This window comes from Ambystoma mexicanum, chromosome 7p (assembly GCF_040938575.1).
Source record: "Ambystoma mexicanum isolate Mex_15411 chromosome 7p, UKY_AmexF1_1, whole genome shotgun sequence".
Taxonomy (NCBI): domain Eukaryota; kingdom Metazoa; phylum Chordata; class Amphibia; order Caudata; family Ambystomatidae; genus Ambystoma; species Ambystoma mexicanum.
The window spans coordinates 599,786,309-599,811,920 of NC_090939.1; the positions used below are offsets into that span (position 1 = coordinate 599,786,309).

At 45.0% G+C, this 25,612-nt stretch overlaps 1 protein-coding gene across 4 annotated transcripts in view; it reads right to left on the reverse strand.

Moving 5' to 3' along the window:
- Positions 1–25,612, reverse strand: part of HERC2 (HECT and RLD domain containing E3 ubiquitin protein ligase 2) — a 2,956,340-nt gene that overhangs the window by 1,743,633 nt on the left and 1,187,095 nt on the right. For all 4 annotated transcript variants that reach the window (XM_069636605.1, XM_069636607.1, XM_069636603.1 and 1 more), the window contains exon 39: positions 24,186–24,370. In XM_069636605.1, the coding sequence (XP_069492706.1) occupies positions 24,186–24,370 (185 nt within the window). The remainder of the gene's footprint in view (positions 1–24,185; positions 24,371–25,612) is intronic.

Here is a 25,612-nt window from a genome sequence, read left to right on the forward strand (position 1 = left end):
GCAGACAAACACGCCAAGAGGACTTCTTTATATTTGTTTGAGACATAACACCTCCATATTAATCAATTTTAAGCAGAATGTTTTATTACTCGATTAAACAGCACCAGCGCAAAGATTACATTGGTTTTTACATTCTACGTGTTACTGTTTATACTCAGTAATACATTTATTATTTCTTTCATTTTTACCCTTTGTTAAAATTCAGCATGTCTGCTATGGTGATTATTTCGGTGAAGGATTAAGCTACTTACCTGTAACTCCATTTCTACAGCATTGGTATCCGTCAAAGATCTATATGCTGTTTCAATATTCTCAGTCGTCGGCCTGGGAAACCTCAGTAACATTCAAACAGGTTCATTTGAAATGAAGAACACTGAAGTCACTTCAGTCTTCTCTTTGTTTGGTTTTGGGTCATTTACCCCCTCAGCCAATAGGCAGTGCCTCCCACAAGTCCACCCCTGGAGGCCATCTTCAGATTCATATACTGCACGCGATAGTGGCAAAACAAGTCAAGATAAGCTACATGTGGGGTAGGAGGGAGAACTGTATGTGAATCTATTAGATACATAATGCTTGAGAACAGGAGTTACAGGCAAATAACGTATTCTTTCTCCAGCATTGCATCTTTCATAGATTCACATGCTGTTTGAATAGATTATAGATCAGTATACATACATGCCCATACATACAATTCCAAACTGCGGGAAGGATAAAGCTCGCCTTCGGCAAACAGATGTCACTGGACAGCCTATCCAACTCTGGACACCTCCATCGTGTCTGACGTCACAGAGGAACTTGGCAAAGGTGTGAACAGAGCTCCACATTGCTGCCATGCAGATGTTCATGAAGGGGACACAGGAGACGAAGGCAGTGGTCGACGAGATGGCCCTCGTGGAATCTGACTTAGGTTGACCGGGAAGCGACCTGTTGGCCAGGTGATGGCAAATGAAATGCAAGCAGAGAGCCATCAGGAGATGGAGGACTTAGACAGCCCGTGAACAGTTGTGAGGACTTAGGAATGGCTTGGAATGAGCAACATAGTGCTTGAGAGCTTGCATGACTTCCAGAATGTGTAGGGAGCACTCAGCAGGTGTGAAAGGACAGCCAAAGAACACCGGCAGTACCAAAGTCTTATTGAGGAGAAATGATGAGGGCACTTCACGAATGAACGTAGAGTTCGTACATAACAGGACTTTAAACTTGTAGAAAACAGATGAGGAAGCTTGACGGAGAGCACCTGGTTTTCACCAACCCTCCTGGCAGAGATGATGGCTGCAAAGAAAGCTGTATTCCAAAACAGAAATTTGATGTTGGCCTTATGTAGAGGCCCATTCATTTGGAGAGTACATTGATGAGTTCCCAAGTCCCAGCGCCCGCACTGAGACCATAAAGAAGGTGTAGGAGTACGAGTAAAGCAGGAAATCTCTGCCAAGTGAACTTTGATAGAGGAGTGTGCCAGACCGCTGAGTGCCAAAGAGTACATAAGACCTAATTTGTTGCGGTTGGATGTGTAAGGTATTCACTCCATGACTAGCACACCATATTGTGAAATGTTTCCATTTACAGTTATATAAGGAGAAGGGAGCAGGGACTTGCAGCTTCGCCAAACTGTCTCTGCAATCTTGGGGCATGCCAACATGTTATGTTATGTTATTTTGCATTTATATAGCGCCTTATATACCATTGGTATGGTCTGAAGGCGCTGGTAGGTTGAACGCCCTTGGGAACCGAAGTTCAGATCAGTAGAGAGAGTAGAGGGAGTCAAAAAGTGCGTGTGAGCACCGGGTATGTGTGCAGCTTGTGCGGTATTCGTGTAGCAGCTGCTTCTTAGCGGTAGGTGTGGTGGTAGAGAGATCAGGGGTATGTGTTCGTTCTGGCAGGATTTATCCAGACAGGATGTGGCTGCCTGGCTGGGGGGTGTAACCAGCAGTGTTTACTTAGAGTGATGTGGAGTAAGCGGCGGATGTTGGTATGGGAATAGTTATACCGAATGGTGTCATAGTATCTCTGTGTTCTAGCTGAGTGGTGATGTAAGGAGAGAGTAAGCGTGGTGGTGTGATATGATGGGTTATATGCTTTTTCAAACGTTCTCTGCATTCCAGACCATACTATATACGTCACGCAATCTTATGCGCTCCAGTCCGTTCCATGCACTCCTATCCACTCTGTACACCCCAGACAGCTCCATTCACTCCGGTCCGCTCACGCATTCATGCATTCCAGCCCGCATTCCATCCCAAACCCGAAGGAAACAGGAGCCAGGGCATCAGGTTAAGTGAGGATGGGTTGTGTTTGAAGACAGCTCCCTTGTCACTGCATACGATGATGAAAACTAGCAGAAACGTTATTTGTGGTACCTACGAGAGAGCCATGAGCGCTGAAAATCCAAACTGTATGCCTTTCAGGGGCCAGCAGATTCAGTTTGCATCACGGTTACGATGGATTTCCGAAATCAATCCCAGAATAGATTTTGGAAGGCCAACCTAATATGGTTAACAGGTAGCCACTCAAATCTAGCCAACTCAATCAAGGTAATATAGCAAAGCGGCAAAGCTTAGACTTCGGAGTGGCGAAAGAGGTCTAGGGTCAAGTATGAAAATAAGGAATGATTAGGCTTTTAAAATATGCAATAAGTAAAACCTCTGGGAAAATATTGTCACAAGCTTGTACACTCACCCTTAGGAAAATAAAGAAAGCATATGGTTCAACAGCCAGCGTCAAACAGCTATGATATGATATATGATATTTTATTTGTATCCCACTCGTACACAAGTGTTTCACAGCGCAACTAGGAAAGGGATGGGAACAGGGGAGAACACAACAACGATCTTACTAGGCCCAGTGACATTGAGAAAGCGCAAGTGCATGGGAAAGGGAAAAGGGAAAAAGTGCATGGAAGGGGGAGAGTGGAAAGTGCGGAGCAGAGGAGAGCAGATAATTAATAATGAATAAAAATAAATACAAAATGGAGGCAATAAACAGTGGTAGTGCAACAAGCAAGTGGCAAGTGCTGTGTTTAAGGCAGCAGACTGGGTAAGTCTGATAAGTGCAGAAAAAGAAGAAAAACGGGGACGGGGGGCTGTATGGGTACAGATACAGTCCCCAGCACAAGGGGTGGCCAGGTGGCAGGGTGCGCAGATACCTCGGCCCAGGGGACAGAGGGTGGCCAGGTACACAGTGCCAAGAGAGCAGATCAGCAGGGGAGAGGGGGAGCAAAGGCAGAAGCAAAGAGGAAGGTCTTGAGGTGCTTCTGGCACCGGAGATGGTTCTTCTCAGGTTTTAGAGTGGCAGGAGGCTGTTCCAGAGGGAGGCCACAGCCGAACATGGAGATCTACCCCCAGCTTGTTTCTTTAAAAAATGATTGACCCACAGAGAGGTAGAGGAGCGAAGAGCTTGAGAGGGGATGTAGTTGCAGAGGGATAGCTAAAGGTATTTTGGACCCAGGCCCCAGAAAGCCTTGTGGACAATGCAGAGCGTTTTGAATTTAATCCTTGCATCCACTGGGAGCCAATGGAGAGATTTCCGAGTTGGAGAGATACGATCCCAGGGCTTGAGGCCAAGGACAAGTCTCACAGTCCTGTTCTGGATAAGTTGCAGAGGGCGGACAGTAGAGGCAGGTAAATTTAGAAAGAAGCTGTTACAATAGTCCAACCTAGAGAACCAGAGCTTGAGAGACAGTGAGCTTCTGAGGGAATGAGAGGAAAGGTAGAGTACCTCTGAGGAAGTACAGTATGAAATTTCCCTTTTTAGAGACCTCAGAGATATGGGCGGAGAAGGAAAGTGTGGAGTCAAAGATTACTCCGATTTTCTTAGCCTCGCAGGTAGGGATAGGAGGAGGGCCAAGGGAGGCCGGCCGGCCAGAGAGTGAGGGAAAAGGATGGGGATGGTGTGCCGATAAGGAGGATCTCAGTCTTGCTGGCATTCAGACAAAGATCATTGGCAGCACACCAATCTTGAATGGCAGTTAAGCAGGCAGAGAGGGAGAGGAGGCAGCCGGTGGCAGCCGGAAAATGAGTGTCATCAGCGTAGCACTGGAAATTTGAGCAGAAAATGGCAATGCAGTGGGCAAGAGTTGCCAGGTATTGGTTGAAGAGCCAGGGTGAGAGGTAAGACCCCTGGGGACCCCCAGAGGTAGAGAGGAAGACAGATGATATGAAGGACTCCAGTTCGACCTGGGACTGTCGATCAGAGAGGAAAGAGGTCAGCCAGGCCAGAGCCTGATCAGTGATACTCAGGTTATCACAGAGACGGTTGAGCAGGATGGTGTGGTTGACTGGGTCGAAGGCTACTCAGATGCATGGACATCAATAAAGACACTTTTAGAATAACAATAGAACAGTTTACCGAACACTTAGCAAGTTCAGTCCTAAGATGGTTTGGGGCCTTGTGCCCTCTAGTCATCAGTTCCAAAGTTATATCTTTCAGTTAGGTTTATTAAGTGATTGGATGATGCCAATGGTTATGATACAAATCTCAAAAAGGTAAGTAAAGTTCTGGTAATTAACTCACTCAATATCAGTAATTAGGATACGCCTAGGAAGGGATCCTTGACGAGGTCTCCACCAACAAAATTCAGGAAAGAATGAGATGGGCGCAGAACTGTACACCCATGTAACCCTATGGAGAACAGGGAGGGGAAGGAAAAGGTACGTTAACTTACCCCCGGACTCCGATTTCTCCAGAGCCCACTGTGGATATTCTGGATTCTGTTGGGGACACAATCTGCAGTGCTTGGTTCTGTCGAGGGCGGCCTCGGGATCATGGGTACAAAGTCACTCAGCAGCGTCAGGATTTATTGTCGTTCAATAGCAGTCCTTGGATCTCAGTTCCAGACACCTACCAGCTGAAAATCCAGACGATGACTTCCGCAGAGCATGCAACCTCCAGACACTTCCAAGGAGCTAGTAAACCAATTGCAAGAGGAGTTACCACGTTTAGGTGGAGACAGCCAATCGTCATTTGCAAACAAAGGAGCAGGTCCTGGGCAGCTTTCGTTGATGCAAGAAGGCTGAAAATGCAGGGGTAGAGGGGTCTGGTAGTACAAGCTGAAGAACATCGAACTTGCAAGGATGGACTCAGAGCGGTGACAGCTACAAAAAGGTAGCTAGGGAGAGCTGGTCAGCCCACTGCTTGTTCGAGGGACATGACCCTCAAGCAGGTGTCAGGACTGGTTGGTCCCACTAGTCCAGGGGGTCTTTGCACCCCCAAGGGACCTCTTGAAATCAGTACAGAGGAGCCTGGCTGTCCCAGGACTGGTATGGTGTGTTGTCGATGCTGGTCAGCTGCAGGAGTAGTTCTCTGGTTGTCAGCAGGCTGCTCTTCTTCACAGCGGTCTTGGCTCCAACAAGGATCTCTCTAATGGCTGCAGGAGCTTCCTTTAATGCAAGATTTGGGCTGGGATCTTGCCCAAGCCCACCAATGGGAAGGATCTGTACCATTCAAAATGGCAGTGGCTATCCAATTATGGATAGCCACTGGCCTCAACATCTGCCCAACAACAGACATTCAAGACACCAGGGTGAGTTCTGGGACCAAACAGCCCCAACCCACATAAGGGCTCACACAAACTGCCTCATAGCTCATAAAAGCAGCAGCTTTCCCCAGGAAAGTGATTCCCATAAATGCCAATTCCAGACCCAAAGGACAGGCAAAAACCTTGTGGCATGGCCAGCTTAGGGTGCTAGCCCCCCTTTGTAGCTGTATGTGGTAAATGCAAAAGTGCACGAGAAAAAAGTACAAAACACAGCAGAAAAATATCTGCTGCCACCAGCTCATCCTAGGCACATTGTAAAAGTAATCAAGAAGCAATTAGAGAAAGAGATATGGATACAAAGTATCATTACTGAACTTAACTTTAGGGTGAGGTGGGCAATTGTAACAATGCAAGAAATTCACCAAGAGCGACCTGGTCTCTCAGTACTGATAGTCTTATGGACTAATCAGTTTCCCCACAAGAAGGAGCAAAAAGACAAGGGGAGTAAAGCCAAAGAAAAGAAAGGGTGTCCCATAGAAGTCTATGGAATGAAAGCAGCACAATGAAAACCTTTCCAAACCACTTCTGTTGTCCGAAGGTGGATAGGAATCTTGGTATGTCAGGGAAAGCGTACAGAAACTTGTCTGTCCACGGAATTGTGAAGGAGTCACCCAAGCTGCCTGGTTGTAGGAATTGCCTTGCAAAGGTAAGGCACTTCAAATTGTCCCTGGTGGCAAACAGATCTATGCCCGCAGTCCCCCACACTTGGAATATGCATAGAACTTGACTGTGGAGGAGCTCCCACTTGTGGCAGGAACCAAGTTGTTGATACCCAACAGATGGAAAGGAGACAGGACCATCTCATGAGAAAGGGCTCATCTCCAGAGGTACTGTGCTTCAGCAGGCAGGATAGGGGTTCTCGTGCAACCCTGCTTCCAGATATAGAAAATGGTTGTGTTGTCTGTAAACACCAAAACCGTTTCCCCTTGTAGGTGTAGGCGAAAGGCCCAGAACATGTGCTGCAACTCCAGGACTTTCATGTTTTATGACTTTTCTTCTTTCGACCAGAGACCCTTAGCGTGAAGACCTTTAGTGTGGGCTTCCCAACCCACCATGCACGCATCTTTGATAACTGTGACCTGTGGCTGGGTGTGATGAATAGAGTTCCCTGCATGAGGCTAGTGCCTTCCGACCACCAACGAAAGGTGTCGTACAATGAACGTGTGAGGAACAACCTTTCCTCCCAATGGGCAGTGATCTGCTGCCTGCTGGCATCTAGGAACTCTTGGACAGGCTGCATGCGAAGCAGACAGTCCTGTATGAATGAGATGCAAGAGAACATTATCCCATGGAGAGAATTTCAGCATACGGACTGATGGGACCGGTCGCTGCGACAGCAAGCCGGTATAGAAGAAAGTGGATTTGACCCTATCGGGGGGATGGGATAGGGGTGTAAGAGAACTACTTCAGTTGCGGTCCCAGGAAGAGCCTCTGCTGGAAAGGTGTCAGAAAGGACCTGCTGTAGCTGATTGAGCCGCCTGATGAGGAAAGGCAGTTCATCACCGTCTGTGTGTGCTTGTGTGCGAAACGAAAAGACAGGGCCCGGACAACCAGTCGTCGTGGTTAGACATGGATAGCCGAATTCTGAAGCAGCTTGTGAATCACCTTGGGGAAGACAGACGGATGGGTAGGATTTTGAACTGGTAGTGAAAGCTTGCCACAGTAAAGTGTAGGAACTTTCGCTGGCAGGAATGGAGGGGAATGCGGAAAATATGCATCCTCTTCTAGGAACAATGAGAAATCCCCTCTTTTCAGCTGACTGAGGTGTTGTAGATGACAATCTGAAAGGTTTGAGAGTATTAACTTATTCAGAAATATGAGATCCAGTATGGGCCTCCACCCACCTGTTTCTTTACTAGAAAGTAGTGGGAGTAAACACCCTGATCCCACTGTGCGAGGAACTCGTTCTATAAAGCCTTTTGAAAGGAGGGCACGAGCCTCCTGTTGTAGCGTACAAAGCTGCTTTTCTGCTTTTGTGGAAGACTGCGTGGTAGGCGACCATCATAGAAACTCCAAGGTATGGCCGTGACTTAGTAGTGAAAGCACTCACTTGTCTGTGGTTATCTGTTGCCATTGATAGTTAAAGAAGGAGAGACGCCCACCCAATAAGGTGTCAAAGTGGAGGAGCAGTTCTGTTTTGGAGTCAGGCTTGCTTGCTGGGCTGGCCTCTTGTTTAGGAGGACCCACAGGGTCGCTGGCATTCTATGACTGGGACCTGAACTTGAAGTTGTCACCGAAGGCAAAGGTATTCACCCCCTGTAAGATTGGTATCGATAGGTCGGGCGATAATCTCTGCCTGATCTTGAAACTAGGCTTTGTTTGGACTGAAAATACAGGGGGTCTGCGTTGTTGCAGTGTGCCCAAGGAGTGTGCGATATCGGTGTCCCATCTTGATGGGTGTTGTCAGCATTTACAAAGAGGTCTTCACCATCAAAGGGCTCATCTATGACCTTTGACAGGATGTCTGGGCAAAGGTTTGTGGTCTTGAGCCACCGATGGTGACGTAGCACAACTCCATTGCCCATAAGGAGAAAGCCAGGATCGGTGATGTCAACTGTGAGCGAGATGGCGTGGTCTGATAAGAATCTCCTTCACGATGCAAAGCAAAAGGCTTCTTCCTTTTTATGGTCAGGCAAAAAAAATCAAGGATAGGACCCATTTTGTACTACAATTCTCAATCATGCTGGGAGAAAATTGCAAGGGACTATGCCGCCTTGATGGTGGTGGCTACAGTAGAAATTATAAGTTTGCCAAAGGCATTCAATTGGATCCCTTCCTAGTCCTGAGGTACAGCACATGGAGAAGAAGGGTTGACTGACCTCTTGTATGCTGCCACAGAAATTACCGCATCAGAATTGGGTTGGGTGCAGAGGCATTTGCAGGACTTGTCAGGAGCCCTATATTTCTCGTCAACGCTGCCCTTTTTAAAAGGTGCTGTGAATGGATTTTTCATTGCAAGCAAGCAGTCCTACCAGATATCATGCTTAACAGGATTAGACAATGATATTTCAAGCCTGCTCATTATGTTAATAGAGAAAACCCTGCTTCCTCTGTTCTGAGAGGAGTGATGAAACATTTTTGCTGTTTTGACATGATAGTATGAAATATCTGTATTTCATCGGGTAGTTCATTTGGTTCGCTACAACAAAATTGAGACTGGAGGATAGTTTACCGACCCAGTTTAGCAACCCCTCTACAGGTTCCTAACCTTACCCAAAACAACAATGTTACTGAGTCAAAATTGTTTCAGAAGAGTGAGGGTCATGTCTTACATTAAGATAATGTAAATTACACTCACATGATCATTCGGTTCGCCAACTGTCGGCAGTAAATTATCAAATTCGTCCAGCAACGAAGTGTGCATGCAAGCCATTTCCTGGGGAGGATCTGCCTGAGAGTCAAGGATCCGAAAGAACTTCTATAGGAGATGGGGCCAGTGGAGGGAGCCTATTGTGGGATATATGGACCCACTCAACAGTATTTCACCACATCACCAAGCTGCATTTGTGCAGGAAACAGCAATATGGCTGCGCTGGCTCCTGTGCGCACCAGGACCTCAAAACTGTGTTTTTTGCAGCAACAAAAAGAGGACTGCATTGTCCTGCTAAGCAAACCTCAGGCACGATGGAACAAGGTGACCCACTGAAAAAGCATCAGAGTGTGTTCTGAAACATATAAACGGAATCAAGTGAAAAGGCAGCACTGCTTTGCTGAAAACGCAAAATTGCCCTTCAAAATTAGACTTTCACCCTTTAAAAATGTTGCTTTGATGCTAATTCCATCTGTTCATTCAGAAACCACTGTGATTAAAAAGGCCCTGCCATGCCCAATATATTTCAATGTGCTTCACCAAAACCAGGCATAATCCCTGAATGACAGGCCCTGTCAAACCAACTGAGAAAACAACAGAGAAATCAACAAGAAACTTAACTTTCTGCTGTGCTATAAAGTGTCAAAGGAATGAACACTGCAAAAGAAATCATAGCTCTGTGCACATGTCCATTCCAGGAGACCTTTGCCTTGGACAGACTGTGGTGTACAAGAAACTAACTATGGCTGCAAGGCAATATTGAGACGTCAGATGGCAAAATCGAATTTGAAAGGAAATGCTAGCAATTTTCAACACGTGTAAAAATGGGCTTTTGCAAAACTAAAGGAGAAAAATGCCCATTTAAAAAGTAAACTGTTGAAGGAAAGCCTGCCTTTACCTAGCAATGTGAAGGGGTTTGTGGCTGGTGAAAATACATACATGGGCTATTTTTATTCAACAGGTTTGTTTTAATTCCGGACCCAAAATAAGAAATTAAAGATTTAAAACACGTGGGCCGAATTTGCAAGCTCTCAAAAAAACAGTTATTCCAGTTGCCAGCCCTGAAACTTCCCCCTCGGAAGGGAGAAACCCCATAAACTTTTAGGACACGAAAGTGATAATTGCCAGCTTGAAAAACTTTGAATGGGCCAGGACAAAGAAAGGTCACACACTCGTCAGACATTCGTCTGTGCTCCAGGCTGGGACAATAGAAGTCCTGGGACACTAACCTGTCAAGTGGAGGGGGCCATAAAACCTTCAATCAAACTGGGAACCCCCACCCCACACAGGGCTGAAGTGACAGTTGGTTACAGCTGAAAAAGAAAAAAATGGTCCAGTGCAAGACAAAGGACTGCCATTTGCTTCCAAAGACTATTTTATAAATAAACTTTAAAGACTTTTTATCTCTGCAGCAAGACGTTAAAATGTAAAATTTTTGGGGCTTTCTTTTAAGACTTGGTAGAATTCATTGACACCTTGGGGACAGAAATGGCAAATTCTGGCGGATTGCGAGAAAAGCATCCATTTTGCAAATGCACATTTTTGTACATGCATCCCTTATGATAATCCACACACATATATAAAGTTATAGAATTTTGAGTTACATGAATCCCATTGAAAAGTGCGAAAAACGGTAGAAGGGCGAAACAAGTTCTCACGGATTGGAGGATTGGACTGCAATGTGCTGCACAAAATATATAACCTGTGTATATGATTTGCTAAGAGATTGCAATTGTATAAATGAATGATTGCGGCAAAATCGGATTTTGGTTAAAGTAACTGTGGGAGGTTTTTGGACATTGTAAAACTCGCACCATAAATCTGACATTTTCCTAAAATCCAACCAGCGGAGAGCTAGGCGGAGACTATCACCCTTGTCCAATCGCGTTGTTAGAGGCGTGTTTAGTTAAGCCTGTTCCAGTCATATACTTTGATGATGTCACTAGGCATTATAAATAAGAGTTCCTGACAAGACTATAGACACATTCTTCCAGATCTTCCTGCGCCCGTGTCCTGTTCCAACCATCCAGAATCCAGATCCCAACTGCAAGGCCAAAACATTGCTGACCCTACTCCAGGGCCCACTGCAAAACCCAAGCATTGCTGATCCTGCTCCATCAAGGCCTCAATTCTGAAATCCCAATAAAATAACCAAAGGGGAAAGCTGTGGTGTTTTTGGGAAGCATCCTGATCACACTAAATGCATGCATCCTGCAAACCTGCCATCCAGCTGATCTTTAGTATCCAGTGACCAGAATTGCCAGCCCAGAAGTGCCATCTGGTGACCAGAACTGCCCCGCTGTTTGCCAGGCGCCCTGCCGCATAGTGACCAGAACCGTTGACTGTCCAAAATCCCAAACTAAAAGTTGACTGTAAGTATCATCCCTACCCCATCCGAACCCATAGTATACTTTGTCTTGCATGTGTCCTCATCCTACTCTCTAAGCCATCCTATCTTTACCCTGATAACTGTCAGAATGATCAGTGCAACCTTGCCCTTGATTTCTACTGTTAGCGCCACATTTCTCTTCATTTCTGTCTTGCATAGATCCTAAGTCGTCAGCAATATTGTGTTTAAATGAATTAATTTTCCTTTAAGAAAAGGGGTACACTGGTTGAAGGGTTTCAACTGCAGCGTAACTTTTGAGATTCATGGGTGGCGTTCCTTTTTTCTTAGCCATTAAATCCAGTTTAAGTGAGATTTGCCTTTCAATTTTAAAGCTGATTCCTCTTTTCAATGCTCTGCATAACTCATTAAATTTACCAGCTAGAGACTTACTTTCATTTCCATATTGTACCTCAAATGTATAGCTATCGCCCAACCAAAAAAACGCAAATCAGTGTATTTCACCCGTTTTTATTAAAAACATTTGGTTAATTTTAGGCGGTAATGGAAAAAATGCAACTTTCACGCATGTCATTTTGCTGCAACATGTTTTAAACTTGCCACTCATTTTCGAACTGCATGCTTTTGGTGAACCATTCTTTGTGATTGTTAGTGTTTGTGCATTGTTGCTTTAGTGAGGAATTATATTTGCTTCAAGGTTTTTAACATGCATTCATTATTTATTTGTCCATTTCCGAGTGTCATTTTATAAAATTGCAAGGGGTTTAGAATCTGTTTTTCTCTCTTATTTGGGGAGGGAATGTCAGATTTGGATTCTGTTTCCTAGTTCTCATTCCAGATTACCTGCTGCTTCTGTTTATCCACTCAAAATTGATTATTTGTGGGTTGAGGGAACATTGCAGGGGGAAATTCTATCCTGGGTGCTATCTTTCCTAAATCAAAAGTTCTCCTATTCCGGTGTGCTGTGTATATGTTTGGCTAGAAGGTTAAACCCAGTGCATTGCTCACATTCTCATTGTAATCATCGCCCCATTGGTGATTGCTGCCCCATATTAAAAGTTTATGATTTCTTTTGAATTTTAAAATAATGTATTTCACCAACCGGCCTTGTTCATGGTCCATTGTGACCCGTGGTATCTACCAAGGGGGTGTGATATAAGTGGTGTACCATCTAAATATTGAATCAATATAAAAAGATAAGCATTTCAGTCGTGCACTGCATACTAGGCCGAGACCAAGGTGGGTGTCGCCTGTTTGAAATCCTCAGCACTATGACAGTTTCTAGGTACAGGAAGGTGATCTTCTGGAGGAGGAATGGAGGGAACTTGTGTCTGCAGTTACGACACCATTGTGTGCAGCATGGACAGGATGTCCAAAGAGGTAATGGGCCTCTGGGCAAAGGGTGCAAGGGACCAGGTCAAGCTGATGGTGGCGACACATGAAGCCAAGAGGAAGGTGTGTCGTCCTCTTCCAAAAAGGCTTTCCAGGCACTCGAAATCTGTTGATTAGTGTTCCAAAATGTCCTCAGAGGGTACATTTGATAGCCGTGGCAACACCAAAGGAGCATAGGGCTTGTGCATGAAGAGAGGCTCCTTGTGTTTTCTAGTCGTTGACGGAGTGACGGGTGCCGGATACTTCATGCTGCAGTCGGCGGGGTGGCATTCCATGAGGTTGTCGTCTTCAACCAGATGCTCCTAATCAGAGTCTCAACAAAGAACACCTGGGCAGTTTTGTAGCACTCGTCGATGGAGAGAGCGTTGATGAAACCGCCGATGGTCCATGCTTTATGGTTGAAGAGTTTTTCATTGACTATCTTGGAAATGGATTGGCCCGTCGCCGATCCAGCCTGTTTAGTGGACACCGCCGATGCAGGCTATTTTGTCGATTAAGGAGCCATTATATGGGAAAAATCTTAGGCAGCAAGATTACCTCCTCAGGGCTGGTAGAGCATGGGTGGCCTCATTCCTCACCCTTTTCCCACAGGAAGCCTCCTTGTGGTATCTCAACCTCTTGGAAGAGGGAGCACGCTCTGGAGCCCTGCTAGGGAGTAAGGAGGCATGGCTCGTCACAGATGCTGAGTCGGAGGCCACAGTACCTTTGTCCAGTCGGGCTACCAATCTCCTGTGTCTGTCCTTCAAAGTTTTATTTGACAATGGATGGCATTCGGAGCAGTAGTCGAGGTTGTGGGTCTGGGTACAGATAATAAAAACACTCCTGGTGCTGGTCTTCAATGTAGACATTCTTGAGGTGGCAAGTAGACCATACCATAAAAAGGCTCATCCTTATGGATTCAGTCATGATGTGGAGGAGGGACACACTATTGAGCTCAACCATTGAGAACACATTGAAGAGGTGTACCTAATGGGTTATTTCATATTGTGGGATTCCTGATCTGTAGCTATTCAACGGTGTGAAAAACACATTTCTAGTCCAAACATTCTTCTTAAAATCACAGAGTGAAGGTAGAAAATTAGGAGAGAACTCCCAACACTTGACGGTGTGGTAAGATCCTGAAGCTGGCCTCCAGTGGTAGAGCAATGAGAGGCACTGCCTATTGGTGGGCGGGTAATTGACCCAAAACAACACCAAGAGAACACTAAAGTGACTTGGGTTTTCTTCATTTCAAATATTACTGCTTTAACGTTACTGAGGTTTGCCAGACAGGGAATATTCAAACCCTTTGTGAATCTATGAAAGATTCAATGCTAAGTAACATAATTTTATCAATGCTCAACTGATGAACAAATGAGTCTGACTTCCCGTAAGTACAATTTGTAAAGATTTATCCTCAGCCTTAGCCCACCCTTAGCCCAAGCTAAATCAGTTACAATTACTTACTGTAATAGGGCCACAGCGTGGCCTCCTAAAAAAAAAGACAGATATTGTCGTGTGTGTCAAAATACCTTATATTCAGAGACAGCTAAACACATTTTTACAGAATGTAGGACTTTGGGCCCAGGATATATGAACTGGTTGGGACCATTTGTATATGATTATGAATACGTTAAGAGTGATCATTTCTGGGCTTATTGTCTCTATACGGATAGCCAAAAAGTACATATTGCCATGTACCATTTTTGGTTAATTATTAAAAAACGCCTAAATAGTGTAACAAGAACTAACCAATTGTCAGAATTAAACTGTTGTCATTTTAAAAAATAATTTGTTTTAGATGGTCATTTAAATTCCTGGCAAATGTATGATGTTTTCGCTGTGTATGTTATATTATGTTTGTTTTAATGGAATAATGTTTTCTATATAGTGTTTTTCTTTTGTTTTTAGTGTTTTGTAAAGTTTCTTTGAAACTATACAAATAAATAAAAACTCAAAAAAGATAAAGTAACATCCAAATATAGCTTTCTTCTAATCACACCACATATTTAACCCCTATAAATGAGTTGAATTAAAAAGTCTGTCCAGATGGGATGAATAGAGGGATTTCAATTGTACATCCATCTCCCCAAGATATGCTTAATAGAAACCAATATATATAGTAAACTTCCACGTCTGCAAACATGTATCCTTAAACCTCCATGTATCAGATTCCCAACATGTACACACACAATCTATTAATATGGCTGCAAAATACTGTTTCAGTCCAACGACCACTTTAATAAAGGTTCACAAAGGGGCGTGGCTAGCCGGAGACGCTGCAAGATGCGGCTCTGCTGAGCCCCTGTTCGCCGTTCCCGTCGTTATCCTTACCCCTTCTAAGCATGTTATCAGTCTGTAATTGAAGGAATGAGTCCCACGTGAAATAGAGACTTCCCAGTTCCACTTTGAAGCAGTTTGCAGCGGGGCAAAGGAAGAAAATCGGGACTCCGAACAGTAACAGAGACTGAGCAGAAACAAGATGGCGGGTGCGAGGTGCGCACAATGGAGAAGCTCCAGAGTGGCGGCCGAATCAAGTAGAGGCTCACAAAGGAAAATACCCCTGAAGAGGACCAGCAAGGGGACAGTATTGGGTAGGTGCCCTACGAGCACCTGCTCCACTGAGTAGCAGAGAGCAAGCAGACAAGGGTTGCAGTGCCCTGTATGACACGGCAACCATCTGCAGGCGGAGTGAGGCGATAGGTGGCTGATCGAATGGGGCCTAAATGCCCCGCTACGAGACCCATGCCGTTCCCGACAGAATGAAAAGGTGCGGAAGACGTAGTATGAAGATAAGACATGGCGGATTACTACAACGAAACAGGGAAGTGTACCTCCCCATATGACCTGGGCACAATTACTGACAGCTGTGTCGGAGCTCTGCCATAGGGTTCATGCACCGGTGTGGAACGCTCTCTGCCATGAGCGGGCACACTCATGAGGGACAAGGCGATATCCTCTCAGCCCTGAGGAGCCGGACGGGCAGCAAAGCGGGCGAAGAGTGGTGGATCACCCACGCTGCTGTACGGAAGGCGAGGAGCCCGGAGTCGGCAGGGTGGGGGAGACTCCGCAGAGCCACAGGACAGAGTGGCAAGAGGGAAAAGGTCGCCTCGCCAAACCAGAGAAATGGGCAGAGTGTGCGGCGAGGGGAGGTCGAAAGTTGGAGGGGCTTGAGTGGCTCCTTGGAGTGTACAGGCGGTCGACAATTGATCCAGGGGTGGTCCTAGGGGTGAGACCCCCTCAATATCCACCTTGATAAGTCACTCCATAGAAGAAAGGCGGTGAGGGGGTGACAAGAGCATGTGCTCTTACAACATTTCATAAGCAGGAATCAATACCACTACAAGACGATATTCAAGGCCAAAAGATTTAACTGAGCATGCAAACAAGGCCAGCAAACATCAAGGAAAACTCAAGGGCCCACAATCGGGTGATATTAAGGTGCTTATGCAGGGCACTGAGACCCCAAAAAGGGCATAATATCAGACAAGTGCACAGATCCACTCTCCACCAGTATCCCTCACACCAGCAGACGATCTTCTGCTTAGGAGAAGGGACTTCCAGGACATGCTGAGGAACTCAAAAAAAGACATCAAATATAGCACAGCAGACCTGACTAAGGCCATCTTGGACATTAACAAAAACATCATGGCGATGGAAAAGAGAGCTGACGAACTGGAGTTGCTCACATGTGAGCAAGGGCATGACCAAGAGACACTAATGCAGCGGATGGTGGCCATAGAAAATCAAATGCAGAACATTCTAGACAAACAGGAAGACTCTGAAAACAGATCGAGAAGAAACATAGTACCAGGGGGATCCTGATTGGCTCCGGTCAAACAAAGTTGGAGCTTTCCATGTGCACTGCGCTTCAAATGGCGCGGTCGCCAGTTCACGATTTCTAAAGAAGAAGAATTGACTTTCATCATGGTACAGGAAGAGAAGGGAGGGGACAGTCAGCGGAAGCAAACGGGATTCAAGAGGAGGTAGAGATGGACCTGCCACCAGCAAGTAAAGAGCGTTGGACATCAACAAGGCCGCAGCTGATAGAGAAATACAAGCTGAAGACAGTGAAGGGGGAGTCCAACAGGACCATGACCAGGCAGTGGTGGTAAACAGAATGGGGGTAGAGGAGAGCCGAAACAAGACTGATAATTTAAGAGATTTCGAAGTGAAGTGGGGAGTGGGAATAGAGGGGGTGAAGGAGGGACGGGATCAAGGGAGCAGATAAGCCCTCAATGCTATGGGTGACTACACCCAGTGGCTAATTATGTCAAGTGTTGCGATGCGTTGGGTTTGGGGGTGGGTTGCTATCTCAAGTTTGGGGAGGGAAGGGGTAGAGGTGTGGTGGTAGGTGAATGGCAAATAGCTAATGGTGGGTTTGGGGCTGTGGAAGTGATATCAAGGAGCACCGCAGGAGGATAGGATGACTACTGACATTCAGATGGTTTCCCTGAAGGTTCAGGGACTCAACTCTCTGATCAAGCGGCGATCGATATTGCGTCGTTTGGTGGAGCTGCAAGCCTCAGTGGCTTGGTTAAAAGAAAACCACTTGTTAGAGAAAGATGAAATTCGTTGCAGACACAAAAACTTTCCTAGCCAATTCTTCACCTCCAGCAGTACAAAGAGAAGGGGGTAGCTATCCTGGTGGCGAAAGACGCAGCCTTTATTAAGCAATTCATCCACAAAGACTCAGAAGGGAGAATCCTAGTAGTGGGAGGGTTGTTGAGGTGACAACTGGTGTGCATCTAGGGGCCGAATGAACACCAGGACCACTTTCTAACTAGGGTATAGAAGAAAAATTGCAGGGTTGTGTGTGGGGCAGGTATTGGTGGGTGGGGATTTTAATTGTGGCATGGACCCACAGACAGATGGAAAAAACCCTCGCGCCAATGCAGAATGACGGCAGGAATAGGCAGGCGCTGGACCAATTCCTTAGAGAGCTTCACCGGATAGAAACATGCTGTTTTTTTTAAACCTCACTCCAGGGATTATACGGTGCGGTCCACAGAGGGTTATCTCGTATTGCTATGATTATGGTCTCACATTTATACCCCAAGTGACAGGGTAGGTTTCTCTCAGACCATTCACCGGTGGTGTTACATTGGGAGCCTCGGATGGAGGCTCCAGTTAGTCAGAAGTCTTGGCGATTAAACCCCCTTATTTTAAAGGGATCCACCGGTGAGGGCTCATATGTAAGACACAGTAAGAAACTATTTCAAGGAGAATGACAGAGAGGGAATGAATTGGGGAGTGGTGTGGGATGCAAGCAAAGCGGTAATGACGTGGGAGTTTATTGGGCAAACGGCGGCATACGTGAGAAGGAGGGAAAGTTTGAGACTGGTCTTAGAGAAAGAGGTAAAGGATGCAGAGGCAGTACACAAGGAAACGGGTTTGAGGAAGGCATGGAGCGGCCTAATGAAGGCCAGGGCTAAACTAGAGGCCCATCTGGCTGAAAAATCGGCTCAACTATTAATTCGCACCCAACAGTCCTTTTACACTAAAGGGGATAAGGCTAATCGGTTCTTAGCAGCCAAGTTAAGAAAACGGCAGGCCGAAAAACATATTACACAGCTGAGGAATGGGGAGGGGCATTTATGTTGGGGCAAGGAGGATAAGCGTGAGATCATGCACACATTTTATGCCGCAAATATAGCGAATGAGGGCCTTCGAGAGGAGGACCAATTAAGATTTCTGGAACGGTGTGACATGCCAAAACTGACAGAGGAGGATAGGAGAGAATTGGAGGCACCCTTCACGTAGGAGGAGATAGGGAGGGCTATACACAGGCTGGCCGCAAACAAAATGCCAGGCCGAGACGGGCTTGGAAGCAAATACTATAAAACCTTCCAGTCTATTCTAGTGGGCCGACTAACAATACTTACATTTTATAAGGGAGACGGGGAAGATATCAGGAGATATGGGGGCATCCACGACTATCTTATTAGCAAAACTTGACAAGGACCCCACCCTTTGTTCCAGCCGCCGCCCTATATCGCTACTCAATGGCAAAGCCAAACTATACTCAAAAATGTTGGCGCTGATGCAGCACCTCCCTAAAATTATCCATACGGGTCAGGCTGGATTCATTATGGGTTGGCACACTCAGAATAATACCAGCAGGGCGGTGTACGTGATCGAGTGGGGGAAACGGACAGGGACATTTTTTCAGTGGTAGCAGTAGACGCATTGCGCGCTTTTGATAGTTCGGATTGAAACTCTCAACCTAAAGCTGGCTCATTTGGGGTGCGTTGAAACCTACACGTATGATTCTGGCGAATTTTCAGACCGCCTTCATGAAGCTATACATAAACAGGAAACATTCGGACCCAATACCGCACGAGACAAGGATGTCCTTTATACCCATTAGTATTCATTATGGCCATGGAGCCTTTGGCGTATGCGATAAGAGCGGACCCAGAAATAAAGAGCATGGTGGGGGGCGGAATGGAACACAAAGCGGCATTATATGCGGAAGATATTCTTTTGTTTTTGAGGGACACCCGGGAATCCCTGCTGAATGCTCTGGAACTTTTGGGAAATTTCGCAGAGGTCTCAGGATTCCGGATTAATTTGCCAAAGTCCAAGGCATTAAATATCTCAGAGGATCTGGGAAAGGGGGGGTAGGGGAATTGGTGGGCCCTCTGGAGTGGGTAAAAAGAATATTTGGAATACTTGGGTGTTAAATTAGGGGGGCGGGGAGGGTAAAGCGGTCACTGTTTAACTGGAGATTATGTTGTATCGTTTCAATGATTTGCTTATTCTGGTGGTGGCCAAAAATCATAATGTTTGTTTAAAACAATTAAAATAAAAAGTTCACAAAAAACTCTAAACCTATCTGCAAAAATGCTACGATGTAGGTTTGGTCTCAACATTATCAAAAAATGTTCTAAATCTTCATCCAAACTAGCTACCAATTCAGACAAAAAATGAAAGTCTGCTACCAGAACTGCTGTGAATTTAGGATTTGTGAGCAGAGTTGTGTTGCAGTCTGCTGTACCTGCTGAAGTCTCTCTTCCCTGGCGGCATTGGAGGTGGAGCAACCTATAAAAATTGCTTCGCGCCATGGAGCAGCCACAGTGTTGTGAACAGAGTTGTGTTGCAGTCTGCTGCCGTCCGCTGTATCCGGGGCACCCGGGTGCATCCACCCCTTTGATTCAACTCGAACCAGAAGAATGGAGGAAGAGAGGAGGCACCTGAGAAGTTAGTGCCCGCAGCAGGTAGACCTGGGCATGGACCTACGTAGCTCTCTGAAAACGTCCTCTCGCTCGAAGAGACTTGCCTCTGCACCGGCCCGGATTAAAGCTACGATGGACCCCACCACCGAGTCAGGTACACTGTCCAATGAGCCTGACTTAACAAGTCACACCTTGTATTCAACATCTAACATTTCTGGCGACCTAGACACCCTCCCTTATGAAGTAATGAGCGCCGTCCTCTCTCCTAATATTCCTGTTGCCCAAACACAACATGATCATCAGCGAACAAACTCTGAGGACCAGGGAAACGGGAGTGGCGAGCGCAACGAGTCCTCATCGCACTGAACACCATTCGGCTTCAGCCCCGCCCCCCCGCAAGAGACAGACGGGGGGGGGGTTGAAGGAGTCCTCTGATACAGCAGTATTAGAGGGGGCGCCAAGTCCGTCAGACTCTTCTCTGGCTGATGTGCCGAGGAGCAAGGGGTCAGCGGTGGCAACGGAAGCCGGAAGCACCAGGGACTGCCCAAAAAAGGCCAAGTGGGTCCAACAGTGTGCCGGGGACGGGCGGGACCTTCCTGAAGTGGTCGGAGAGGAGGGCCGGGGCCTGACCCTTGATGTCCTATATATCGAGGTTCCGGTGCCCCCCCAAGTACGACCAAGCGATCGCCCCTGCCAACTGCAGAGCCCGTCCTGGTCCCATCTATTCATAGTAAAAATCTCGATATTACGAAGGACGACGTCTTCACAGACAAACATCAAAAAACTGGCGGTAATGATCAGAAACATCCTCCACTTTAACAGATGCCATACTTCCATCTATTCAAGACCACCAACACGCACAGTCCTGCGAACGACAGAATGAATATCCAGAGGACTTCTATGTCACCAAATTCATGCTCGATTGCAACCTCTACTAAGCTCAACGCTAGTATTGAACTAAACCAAGACCTCAGCCCCGAAATTAGTGGCAATCGGACCCCTCCTACAGGGCATAAGCAGGTGCTTAGCCCTCCAAGTGGTCCATCTAGGAGAGACACAAACGTAAACTCCAGTTTTTTTTAGAGAAGATCGCTCCACAACACAACAAACCAAGGACAAAGACCAAGGGCTGCCATAATTTTATAACCCAAACAAGCAAACAAGCGCTCTTGATGAAGAACGCTACAACTACACTTAAATGGAGTTCTCATAAGTGTTTGCCGAAACCAACTAACAAAGAATCTCTCAAACCTTTTTAAGAACAAATGTGCAACATCCGATAAAGTATTCAACAAACTCTCGGATATGGAAATACTAGAGAGTATGGTCATCCCCCAAGATATTGACGCTGTGGTGAAGACAAGCCAGATGCGAACCGTGATTTCACCGTCAAACCCTCTTACGAATTTAGAAGACAGTCGTAAAGGCATCCCAACGTCTACTCCACTCAGATGGCACTTTGGACCTGATCCGAAGAAAGCAAATCAGATGTTTGTGGAGAAACCGCAAGGTCCTTGTCCGTCCTCTTATTAACGCTGTATCACCACCAACAGGGTCAGGACCTACACCAGATCCTCAACATAAGGAAAACCTTGACTATACCCATTTATCAGCCACCAATAAAGAGCCAACATTGAGGAATACCAACACGACGGAGAATCGAAACACACCGGCCTTGACAAAGACAAGCTTCTCAACAGAAGATACACAGATAGGCCTGATAAACAAAGAAGGAAGGAAAAGTGTGCATGCTCCCTGATATAAGACCTAGCAGACAATCGAAACAGACACCTTCATCTAAAAACCCAGACCTAAGTACTGCGCAAAAGAAAACATGATTCAAACGACAGTACGCAAACTAGACACCCAGGGAAAAAAATAGACCTGCTAAGTATTATGGCAACAGTCACCATACCACTTGCACCATTCAGTAAGCTTTACGAGGCCTCAGTAAGCTTTACGATACGTTGAATGATACGTTAAAAGATCAAACGTCATTGATAGCAGTAATGCACACCAAGTTGACTTACCTTGAAGGAGTACTAATGACTAAAGAACGGGAGACAGACTTATACCATCAACATTACATGGAACAGGAGAGAAAAATTCTTAATGAACGGATCACTGACATAATTTCTATGGCTAAATTAAATTACAACGCCACTGAGTTCTCACCATAAACCCAGGATCGTATCAATCCAGGTACAAACGGGTTAGAACACGATAAGGAACCAGAAATCCCTGTAAATAGATCACTGCGTCTCACTACTCAACCAACAAGGGGGATTGATCTAACAAGGTAAGAAGAGGGACAATCAACACAAAACGAAAACAAGGGAAAGCAAAAACAAACTAAAAATCAGAAAGAACATGAAAACCCTATTTTGAAGCAAGACTGCGCCCCATGCCCAACAAAATCTTCAACAGAACAGTTGGGTAGTGATTAAGAACTTATTTACATTTGGAATATTTAACCAAGTAACTTGGACGAAGGAGAGGATACCGACGAGCACAACATCCTCGCAATCCCAACCCCCCCCCTTAATTCAGCAAAAGTCAAAGAACAAATTGCAGAAAACTATCTCCTCTAATAAACATGGGAAGGATACCTGCATCCAACAATTATAGAGATTGAAGCTTCCTGCAAATGCTCCTAAGCAGAAAACCACCAGTCCAAATAGAACAAATCTGGTTCTGGAAGACAGTAACTCTACCTCAGTGGACTTGTTGGACTTGAGTACATATACAGTCGAAAATTCAGAGTCGGAAATGAGCGCCAAGAACTAAAAGGAAAACCTGATACTGGAAAAAGGTAACTCTAAAGATGAACCAAAAAAAAAAGTCTTTATCGTTGATCCATCTTCCTCTACCTTAGTACTGGGGCAGAAGACTTGTGAAAAACTACCCCAAACTCAATCTTTTAGACGGGATAACACCCCTCGTCTAAGGCATAACATCATAACGCCCAGGACGCCTCCCCATAATAGTCGGACATCGGGAGGAAATCAAGGCCAAAACTCAGCCTGCAGATAATATCCCATCCTCCAGTTCTAACAGGGCCAATTCGAGAAGGTCACCGGCCAATAGGAGACATGACCGTGACCAAAGCAAAGGAAGACCTCGCCAAACTAAAAGCAAGAGCCCACCTCCAGACCTAAGAACAAAAAAATGAATACCTCAGTTAAGCAAATCCAGAGCGCCTGTATACTAAAACTAGCAAGACTACGAAAACGTAATGACCACCTGACTTTGAACAGGACCACAATATTGGGACTATTCAAGCAAATTCCAAATCTGCGAAGATTAAACAACGAAGATATTTGGATAGTTGAATCCTGCCCTAGCGGAAGAAAAGACTGTGCCTTTCTTCATATTCAATCAACAGTAATAAAAAAATTACTAAAGATGAAGACAACTTCAAGATCCTTGGATATGATATGAAAGAACTCAACCAAAGGAACAAAATACACAAGACTGAAGGAAGTGAAACTGAAACAAGGTTGGGAAGGATCGCAAAACTCCCTTGACAAAAGAAGCGACCCCAATCGGCATATTAAAGAGCCTAGAATGGTCAGCAAGTCACAGGCAAAGCCATCTGCTTGTAATATTGATGGACCATTCTCAACTAAGAAGACTTTTGCATCCATCACGCAAGAGTCAAACCGCGAGACTCATAAAAGATCGACATTTAAAGGTACGAGAAGAGGAGTACGGAGAAGATCGAAGAGGCCCCGATCGTAGACCCTTGGGCCCACTGAAAAAACCCAACATTTCTGCTGATCCAAACAATGTGAAAGGTACCTCCTCAAGACCTATAACACACAGTGATAAGACCAGGAAACCCATGGATCCCAAAAATTTGACATGGTCGTCACCACCAACAAAGACAGCACGGAGAACCTAGCCATCACAATTGGGATCAGCAGACTCATATGTGGGAAATAAGGACCACGACAACACAAGGCAAACTAACTTCATCACAATGGCCTGTTGGAACACTCGAGGGTATACTCACTTAACCACTCCTAGCAAGGTCGACTAGAGCTCATATGACATTCTATGTCTCCAAGAGACTTGGCTTGCTACTAAACCCACACTGGACATTTATACAATCTCGTTCACACCAGCTAACAAGAGCCAACAGGGCGACTAATGTCAGGGGTCATTACAGCTGTGCGCTCAGGCTCTGGTTTGCTCCAGCCCATTCATTCAGGCCAACTTACTTACCTGGAAACAAACCCCAATTAAGAGCAACACTACACTTTTTGCTGTAGTGTACCCAAGCCCATACTCGTCTATGCCAACAGTGTTAAGTATTGTAAAATACTGCCTGAACAGATTATTTTTTTTGCTTCCTGGCCATGTACAGAGTATGTTAACACAGGTCTACGTAATCACAAACAAAAAAACATTTGACCCACTTATGGAAAAATATGTGATTATTACCTGTCTCTGCAGAGAAGTTGCCGTGAAGGATTCATGCCCTTCTACAATCTTCATTAACAAAGTGATCCACTGAGGCATGCTAAGAGTGCTGCACATCTGAGGCATGAGGGCAATGCTGCGGATAAATCCCAAAGTACACCAAATTCTGTGCTGTTCCTTATACACCTGCTTATTTTGGATTGATACTACGGAAAAACACAACATTTTATTGGTTAACAGTTTGTAAATACTGCTTTCTGGTTTCCAACAGCGCCATAAATCCTCCCAATTAATTTAAAAAACTTTGCAACAGTTTTTGCTCTCGACACTTGCTGCATCAAAATTAAAGAGACATTCCATAGTTGATGTTTTAAGTTACCTTATATGGAAAGGCTGGGCAACTGCTTGCGATACTGTTGTATAGTGTTATTACAAAAATACAGTTTGTATGAATGAGAAATGTATACACAACCAGGTATTAAAGGTGAAGAAATCAAACGAATTAAAGCAAAAGAGGTAAGCATTTTTTTTAAAGAACTCACTCAAAAGATTCTACCTTAAAAATGACAAAGCATGTATTATTAGATGAACACGAAATGCAATACATTATAACAATCCAAAAATATGTTAACATTTCTTGACAAACATGACAGAGTTATACAGTCCATTATCCTGAATATGCATATTGCAGAAAATGTGAAATACATTTCTAGTTGGGACAGAGTCAAATAGTCTATGGCTTCATCTTGCTTTTAGCAGTTAAATGTGCTATGTTATACATATTTTATGAAAGAAACAATGGCAAAGATAAATATACACATCCAACATCTATTAATTAACTTCTGCATTTAAAAAAAAATGCATAATTGTCATGCAAGCGCTTAATAAAAAAAGCTGGAAAGTTGCTTATTCCACTTGTTATGACAGGATTGAAAAATAAACTATAACCTGAATTATTAACACAAATTTTGCCACAAAAAAGGAAAATCCTTCAACGGTTTACTTAACGAGCATGCTCATTGAAGGTACCACAACTCAGAACCAAATGTGAAATTAGCATGCTGGTACCTCATTGTGAGACATAAATGCCAATTTATGTGTAAATGAGGAGCATGACAAAATAGATTTTCGTTCATGAAGTGTTATTGTAATAAGCCAAAAAAAGACGTCTTGACTCTGCTAATGGATGAAAAATTGATTAACTTAAAATGAAGTTCCAACATTTTGATCTAATTCAGAAATAGATCCAGTAAAAATCCTTAAATGTTGTCAATGTAGTCCTGATAAAAATATGTTGATTAAAATTTTCTTTTCATTCAGAAATATATATGTCCAGAAAAGCACTGAAACAAACGCACAGATGGCTTGGTCAAAGCCACCTTCATTTTCTAAACTTCACGTGCACAACAAAAGCAAGCTAGAACACAGTCTCTGAGAAAAAAACCTTT